Source organism: Oculina patagonica, chromosome 2, assembly GCF_052425735.1.
Source record: "Oculina patagonica isolate OP01 chromosome 2, crgOcupat, whole genome shotgun sequence".
NCBI lineage: Eukaryota > Metazoa > Cnidaria > Anthozoa > Scleractinia > Oculinidae > Oculina > Oculina patagonica.
Genome location: NC_135759.1, coordinates 2,396,495 through 2,405,650, shown reverse-complemented (window position 1 = coordinate 2,405,650; position 9,156 = coordinate 2,396,495). Strand labels below are relative to the sequence as shown.

General features: G+C 40.0%; 1 protein-coding gene across 1 annotated transcript in view; it reads right to left on the bottom strand.

Moving 5' to 3' along the window:
* Positions 1-4,057: 4,057 nt before the first annotated feature.
* Positions 4,058-9,156, bottom strand: part of LOC144642634 (uncharacterized) — a 33,397-nt gene continuing 28,298 nt past the window's right edge. Inside the window, 7 exon segments of the mRNA XM_078501655.1 lie at positions 4,058-4,811; positions 5,367-5,472; positions 5,616-5,657; positions 6,401-6,521; positions 7,159-7,247; positions 7,448-7,505; positions 7,908-8,034. Coding sequence (XP_078357781.1) covers positions 4,735-4,811; positions 5,367-5,472; positions 5,616-5,657; positions 6,401-6,521; positions 7,159-7,247; positions 7,448-7,505; positions 7,908-8,034 — 620 coding nt within the window. The 3' untranslated portion in view covers positions 4,058-4,734.

Here is a 9,156-nt window from a genome sequence, read left to right as displayed (position 1 = left end):
GCTGTATTTCTTTTTTTTTTTTTTTTTTTTTCCCCCTTTCTTGTGACGTTGTAAGCCAATTCGCGCAGTAACGTACTTGTTCAAGAATACTGACGTCACTTTTCTTTGACCCGGTTTTGATAAATTCAGACATATATATAGTTACACTTTCTTGCCTATCAATTCAGATGCGATAAGAAGGGGTGCTGTTTTCTTCATGTGCTTTCGCTATTGCTGCATGTGTCCAATGTTTTCTCCTTGTCCATATGTCCTGGTTGTCTTGGCTCGTCGATGTTGCGTCAATTAAACTAATTTTTTCTATTACTGTCTATCGAGGTCGATTGTGGCTCTCCTTTCTCCAGGCCTTAGTATCATATAACTTAAGAGGTCTTCACAGCTGTTTATCGAGAAAGCTAGTGTCGATCCAGTTTCCAAGTGACTCCAGTTGCTCGGCCGGAAGTGAAGGCTACCAACGCCTACAATTTGTAGACGGTCTAAGCTTCCTGCGCCTGCGAGGTGCAATGCAAGCGGATTCCTTGATAAGACTCGTCCCACCAGGCAACGCTAACAAAGAGACAAGTGTATGTCTGGTTGCTAACACCGCCTGTAAGCGAGAAAAGCCTCTCAAGTAACTATAAGTAACTTCTGTGCTGTGCTGTCTGTCTCTTCACTGTCTATATATAGATGGAGATCTTCTCATAGAATGCATCTTGTTGTTGAATTGTCCAGTAGATTGTTTTTGGAGGCTGTCTAGGCTGAAGTTTGCAAGCGATATTAACTAGGATGTGTGCTTTGTCATAGATTCCCAGCTAACTACTTAAAGCCTTGGCGCTGAACAACACTCGCAAGTGCGAGCCTACACTAATTAGCTACCTGTAACAAGAAAACTGACAACTTAACGTGACAGGAGAAAATAAAACCATCTTCGTTCCTGTGTTGAGCGGTCATTCTCTAGTTTCCTAAGTTTTGCCATTAAATACATTAATTAATCGATAAATTATATTAATTAACTGGATGAACCTTGAACCGAAAACGACCCTGTTAATAACAGCGGTAATGCTGTCGTTAAAAGGGATAAAGTTCCAGTCAATAACAGGGAAAGTTCTGTCATTGAAAGGAACTTGAATAAGAAAAAACTTTTCAACAAAACACTAAGCGGGAGATTGCGCAAAAGCCAAAGTCAAGCCGAAGTCTTGTCGAAATAAAGCCGAAGTATTCCGAAGAAAAGCCGAAACCGAATAATTGGTGCCGAATTATTGACCGAATGAAACATTCGAAGGCCGAATTGGGAAACCCAAGAAAGGAAAAGGGAGGCCCAAACCCAACCCACCCAGCACTAACTAAACTGTCTAAATCACGTTAAGCCGAAACAGTCGTATAAGCCGAATATAGGCCGAACGAAAGCCGAATGTAAGGTTCATCCAGAGCTCTATTTACCCACCCTTCCCTACCCACAAAGAACCACACTAACCACTACCAGGAAAAACTTGTGCCTTGCGTTGCCAAGACGACGTTGAGGCCGAGGACATTGGACGAAGATATGTTGAAGTTTGGAAGGGCACGGACTGCTAACTCAGGACAATGGACTGACTGCTTGACGAGTACGGAAGGAACCAAACTGAAAAAGGCAACGGCAAAGAAAAACTGAGTTAATTTATACTCCTAAATGAAATATTTTTGGATCTATAAGTTACCTTATACCTTATTATGCCTGTAGTTTACTTTACACAACCCGAAATCATGAAGATCGAGACATGCATAATTAAATATATTAACGTTTGTATATGGAAATGTTGCCCGAAATCACACCAATTTGTTAGATTATTTTGCCTATACGATATTAAATAGGTCTGTACGCACATAACCTTAAACTGATTACAGTAAAAATCAAATGAAGAAAAATATACGGTAAAGCCCTTTCCGGCGCTTTTTGTTTTAAATCGGTCATTCCAATTTATACTCTCGCGTCTTTCTTTGTTATCAGTTTACGCTTTTCAAATGTGTTAAATGAGTTTCTTAAAGTAGTTTATAGAAAGCTGGTCAAAGTTCACGACGTGTATTAAAACTACGGGTAAAAAAAAAAACTTACCAAGAGAACATAAACAAGCAAACGTACCTGGCATAGCCATCGACGTTTAAAGAGAGACGTCCGCATTGTCCGCCATGATTATTTCACGAACGTTTTGGAGTACACGTTTCGTTTCGTGCTGTCTTTGAGTAAATCCTGCGGTCGCTAGCCTCTGAAATGAAGAGAACAAGAAACTGACTAATCATATTGGTTACGTATTTGCAAGAACACCAGTGGCAATGAAAATGTTTGATTCGAAGTTGTGATCAGCTCTCTGAGAATAAAACAATTCGGTCCGAATCGAAACTAAAATAATTACTCATCTTACTTACCAAGGTTTTCCGGACAACAATGTTCCTTGTGTTTCTGTAGTTACAGTAACAGCTTCAGAGTTATTTATCGCTGGGTCTGTCGGCTATTAGCTGAAAAGACGCGAAAGTTTGAGCGTTGCAGTGGTCAAAATGTTTCCCATGTTCTTCGTTCGCTCTCCCGAAGAAGCCGAATAACTTATTCAAATTGCGCGCCAAATGTTTCACTGCACGCCCTCAACCAAGAGGCGGTATCTGATTGGTTCACGTCATCAAACGCTGCACGGGATTTTCCTTATTTACTGTTCATTGGTTATCCTGTATGCTAATCAAAATGTTTTGACTCCTGACGGACAAAAACATGCAGGCAAAAAATAGTTTTGAGGCTTTCTGTGGGCTCGTATTCACGAACAAATAAGGACGCTTTTCGTCGCCTCAAAAGCTTTGACTGATCGAAACCGTGAAAGAAAAAAAATAAGAATCATTTTATTTTTCTCTAATCAGACGATCAGTTAACGAATTTTCTTTCGGAAGCGGCCGCATGAATTTCCCCGTCATTGAGATCCTCGGGTCAATTTGAAAACGGAGAATTTGAAAACGCCGCGTAAAATGTTTTCCGTCCTCATTAACCCGGGTAAATTTGAAAAAGATACCCACTCTGGAGAGCGTTTTGGAAAAGCTCCGTTTTCGGTTACCGAAAACGCCGGTTCAGTGTGGACGGTTGGCCTAACCGGAGAAAAAAAAGATGCGTTTTCAAATTTACCCGGGTCAGTGTGGACGGGGCCTTATAGAGACCGCAGGAGAGCAATAAGCTAAAAATACAAAGCGAGGGCGCCAAACTACGAAAACATCAATTTATCCTAAGGGGACTTCTAACAGACCTTTTTCATTACCAAACAAATGGGTCTCAAAAGGGGGCTTATAACTGGCATTTTATAGTGTTTTACATGTTTTATTTTGTAGTTTTTTGTTAACATTGTAAAGACATCGATCAATTCAGCTTCCATCAGTTAATGGCGGAACCAGATGTGCTCGTGGGGTAAACTAATAATGTCCTTGCCTTAAAAGCCCCTGAATCAGTAACTATCTCTTTTTCTCGGTTCAAAAGCCTCCATAACTCGCTCGCACACACGGCACACGTCTAATGTACTGAAAAAATATATGCCAATTTTCATTGGTTCATTGTTGTGAACTTGCCTTTATTAGAGTTTTTGAGTGGGATGGGAGCCGTGGTACAGAACGGCAGGAGAACCAAGAACACTGGATGGACTCCCTGAATTGAACGGGGATGCTCGTCGTCTCTTTTGGTGTGTAAATTACGGATTTGGTCTAACTTAGGGTGATCAGGACAGAACGCTAATATTTTTAGCCGTCGAGGTCTCGTAAAAGATCGCACGTGAACAAATAAAAAACGCCGTCATACTATGTTGGCGGTTGGCGATTTTTTAACACCCTGGGGGGAAGCGGGAGCCGTACTCCCCATAGCGGCCGATACGGGGAAGCCCCGCCCGAAAAGAGCTTGGAGGTTTACATTAATATTTACAAAGTGAAAAGGGAGTTGAAGTTATAGTTTTCTTTGATTATGATTTAGTGTAATGGAATGGATACGAAGTTGAGTTTAGGCACAAGAAATTTCGGGTTCTACGCCGGAATTGTCGGAGGTAAAAGGAAACTTTTAAATGGCTTATTTACACTCCACTCATTGAATCTACATATTTATTTGATAGAAACTATTCGAACTACAGTGAATACTTTAGAAGAAGACTATTTATTCAGCTCATTTACATCGACTTGTTAGCAAACGTACAAGGTAAAGTGCTTCCCTATATTTCTATCATTTTATAGTTCTTCACAAAGAACCGACTTTCCTACAAAACCTGATGGAGCTACGTCTCTAAGAGCACAACATGAAAAAATTGGCCAATTCTGTCAAATTTGTCGCTCGGTCCTTGTTCATTCTGGGTTTATAAATACTTCTGTGGAGCCCCCCCCCCCCCCCCCCCACACCTTCCGTGTTTTTCTACCTTAGGGGGTCTAGGGCCGATCTTGTCGCATGCGACAGCCTTATATTATGGTAAGTCTAAGTAATACAAGAATTATTTCGTGTAAATCTAGCCTACAACTTGCTCTCGACACGAAAAATGTCGAAGGATTTAGAAACATTTCTTACACCCTACACCGACTACACCGACTGCTTTCACTAATTCTGCCGTCACAAAAAAGATGAACAAGTTTTTGTGAAACTACTTTGTACAATAATGTTACTGACCGTTGATAATTGCGTTGAGAGTTTTCTAGTTTTTCTGTCTGCGGATTTAACTGTGAATGCTTAGTGTAAATAAGAAACACTCAGAATATTTACAAGTTTATATTCATGATTTATAGTTTAGTGTCGAAAGACTTGGATGTTTGAATATCTCCGCGGTGTTTGAAGTTCTCTCTTCCATTAATGGATCCTACAGTAAAACAAAAGAAAATCATGAGAAGAGTAAATTGTCGCTAAAAGATTTATGCCCACATCTATGTTAGACAAGTACGGTAAAATTTATCAGAGATAAACGTTATAATAAAGCTGGATTTTTTCCCCAACAGCGCGCACTCTCATTGGCTTCTTCGAGATCACATGACATCTCACAATAAAACCGTTTCCCGCCAAAAGTTTCTGAGCGGGCAACATTGTAAAATCTATGACGTCAGAGAGTAACAATGCACTGTAACCCGCGAATGTTGAAAGACGACCGCCCGTGTGCTTTGTTACAAATCACTTACTGAAAATGGTGTCATGACGACTCCGAAACGTCGTTCGATTTTATCGATTATTTTCACTCACTTACTGGTCCCTCAGGAAACCAGTTGGTTTTGTTTCCCAAGAATCTCAATGCTCAGGGTTAACCTTGGAACCAGTCATTAAGTTTTAATATCTGCATGTAGAACATTTCCAAGAGGCATCATTATCCGGTGAACGAGTAACTTCATCTCGACTTAAGTCAGAGTAGGAATACCAAGTGTACCTGGAGGTGTTAACTGTGTGCTTGTTGAAGCAATCGAGGATCTGTCAAATCTGGCCATGGGCTTCATTCGTGTTCTTCTTATAGATCTGATCAAGCTCTCTCTTATCTAATTGTAAAAAAATGACAGAAAAGCTTTAGCGCTGGAAGAATTCTTCTGAAAAAACATACGACATTGGTGCGGTTTTGCAGTCAGTGTAGCCGTCAAATGGCGGTTTGTATAATGTCCAGTTACAACGTAAAATAATTCACCTGGTCATCCAAAAGGCTGTGGAAAATACAGAACGCCAGACCCTGTAGAGCCAAGAAAGAAACGAGTGAGTGTTAAACCCTGGCCAAACTGTAACGCAAGTGGGCACAAGAAGTCTCAAGTTGAACTTGCGTACAGACTTGCGTTGGCTGGCCAAACGGACTTGCCAGTTAACTCGCAAATGCACGCAAGTGTCAAAAAAGCCATTTCAATGCTACGTCGCGCACGGCAATACGGAACTTGAACTAAACAGGAAGACTTGCGTTGACTTGTGTTAGGAGGTCAAACGGTGAAAAACTTGCGTGTAAATTTAATCTCGACCAAATTGAACGCAATTCAACGCAAGTGCACGCAAGTCCTGGCCAAACGGAGAAGCAAGTGGACGCATGCCGAAAACTTTCGTCTCCGTTTGGCCCAGCCTCTTTGATGGCTGAAGGATCCTCGTCGATAGACTAGACATTTCTTTGGCTCAGTGTACTGTGTATATACAAGCAATAACAAACGAAAATGACAGAAAGCGCAGAACAAAGTGAGAATTATGGCGGTCGGAAGCCGGTAAAACTAACTACGAAGTTCGCGGGAAGAATGGAGAAGAGAGGAGAACATCCCTCCTCCCCATTCTCCTAGCGGCTTCACAAGAAGGGAACGTCGAAAGGAATTGAGAAAGAACAAAGGAGTAAACGTAACGGTCTTTTGACTTAAATTACAGATCGCATTTGGGACAACTGACGCTCTTTTCCTGAGCAGCAATAGGAGGGAACTGACTTGGAATAACTTTGTATTATACCTGCAATGAGTTGAGAATGATAAACAGATACAGCAGGACTTCACTCCAGTGAACAACAAACCCCAGCAACCACGTGACACCCAGCAATGGCAGAAGAGCAGCCACACTCTTCAGTCCTCTCCTGTGAAATAAAAAGTGCGACACGATTAACTGCAGGTCTTATTTAAACGCTGCTGTAGTAAAACGTGCCGGCCCTTACCAACTTAAAAGGGGCTTTGTCATGGATTTTAACAGATTTTTGAACAACCAAAATATATATTTGTGTCGTAGGAAATCTAAAAATAATGGTCCATTTTTATTAAAAATTGCTTTATGGACACTGAAACCGTTAACAAGCGTCTTTGGCTGTGGATGACACGGATGGAAATGTATTGCAACTTGGAAAATTGAGGCTAAACTTTTCACGTTGTTTCCGCCTGTTTTTTTAAATAATACTATTAGCCGTGGTTTTCTTTCTCTACGCAAAATAAGTTTATATCTTCTTTTAGATGTTCAAAGAAAAGCTAACATAACATTTTTCATGGGTTAAGCTGACTACCATTTATTTCAGAACAGCTTAGACCAAAAATCCGCGAACATGATTTCCGTGATGTAGCTTCTTTAAAACAGCCATCTTTTTCGGCTAGGTTAAGATTAGGGTTGTAATGTTTCTTAGCCTTACGATTAATTTTGTCTAGAATTGTCTAAACAGTGCAGTTAAGTTAACATGATAGACGATTTTGTTATGTAGGCTTTTGTAGCTTGTGAATGCCACGTACTTGGTCTTTTCCACGTTGTCTGTTTGATATTTTGTCGATATCTTGGTAAATATCACTCGTAACAGAACCACAAAGATTGCAAGATTGACCTTAAAAAAAATACAAAAGAGACGTTTTTAGCTGAATGATGAATTCGGTTATTTGAATTACTTACCAAACTTATATTTGGATAAGCTTCAGGAGTATGGGCCACTAGGTTCGACGCAGCCTTTACCTTCGGACACTTAGCATGCTTAGTCATTCAGTATTATTTTTGGAGAATCGTTTATGGAAAATAATTTTGGCTTACCAAAAGAATTGCCAAGATTGGTGCTTTATACAGCCATTCTCCATCATGAAGCCAACACCTTGAAAATATTTAAAAAAAAATTATTGATAGGAGATTGAAATTTTTTCAGTTCAATTTTTTATGGTCAGTCAATCCCTCATTAACCTTCGCTTAGCTTTAGGTTATAACTATTAACAAGGCTACAGTATTTAAAATACTTTACAAAGGGGAAAAAGTTGACATTTGACTTAATTAAGTCACATCGGGACGTTTCTTGCCGGCAAAAAAATAAAAGCTATGTTGTAACTAAAATGTAAACAGACTGACTTAAAAACGGCACAAAAATTTATCCACTGAATGCTCGCAGCTGACTCTTCGTGGAAAAGATAAAAAATTCATCTCGAAGGATCGAACTATTTTCAAGTGCCGGCGATACCATTGGGCAAAGTCACGAATGCACTTAACGGTCATTTGAACCAACCTGTCACGCATAATCTCCGCGGTAAGTTTCAGTGATCCACACATGACGTCCTTGTAGTAAGTCTTACTCATGTCATATGTCTCAGGCCTGATGGCTGCTATCAAGCCCACTATAACAGCTGGGAGACCTGTGGTAACAATCAGTTGAAAAAGGTATGTTACAGGAATAAAACAAAACAAAACTCGCTGTGCATGGTATCGGTATTCGTATACATAAGTCATATTCCCTTCGATTTAGACACATAATAATATCTCTCTTCATCATTTTTTACCACCGTTATGTTTATAAAATGCTGGGTGTCCTGTGTTGGACTAGCATCCCATCCCGGGGGAGTAGAAATACTCCCTGTCGCTTCATGCAAAGAAAATCGATGATAAGCGACTATTCTTGTCTTTGATTCATATCCAATATTTGTGTAATGCGTTCATGAGTGTCTGAATGGGGTACCTAGATAACACTAAGGGACGGACCTTTTTTTTTTGGAGGGGGGGGGGAAGGGGGATGAAAAATATTGAAAAAAATTGTTTGCAGGGCCTGGAAAGACAAAATAAATTGTTTGCAAACACGACATGTATAACAAAAAATAGTAAGAATTTCGAAAAAAAGTTTGCAGAGGTGCGTAAACTAAAAAAAAAGTTTGCAAAGGAAAATTTTTCATCCCCCCCCCCTCCAAGAAAATAATGGTCCGTCCCTAAACACTCAATCTTTTGGCACTGTAACATGGTACAGTAAACTTTTGGGCATAAATTTACTGTAACAGTAAATTTTATCCAGAAAGAAACAAAAACGGCTCCAAAAAGGCCAATAATATTTTATTTAGTATATGAAAACGTTTTCGGCTATTTTCTGACGATTTCCAAACACTGCCGAAGATTTCCAAAGGCTACCGAAGATGTCCGAAGATGTCCGAAGACTACCGAAGATTTCCGAGGAGAAATCCGAAAATTTTCTCTAAGTTCATGAGTGATTTTATCCGATTTTTTAAGAGCAGATAACATGTACAATGCTACAATTTTTCACGAAAAACCCTTTAAGACTTAACAGTATTTTCTCCGGAAACAGTAAACATAAAAATTGGCCAATGTAACAGCAAATACTAAAAAATATGTGCAAATAACACTAAACACTAAACCCCATTCAGACCCTCGTTTATGTTTGCGTCTCGTGATCATTAACTTACAACTTCCATCCTCGATCATCCCAGGGAAAGCAAGAAGTAATTGCGGGGTGGCCCAGGATTCCCTCCTTC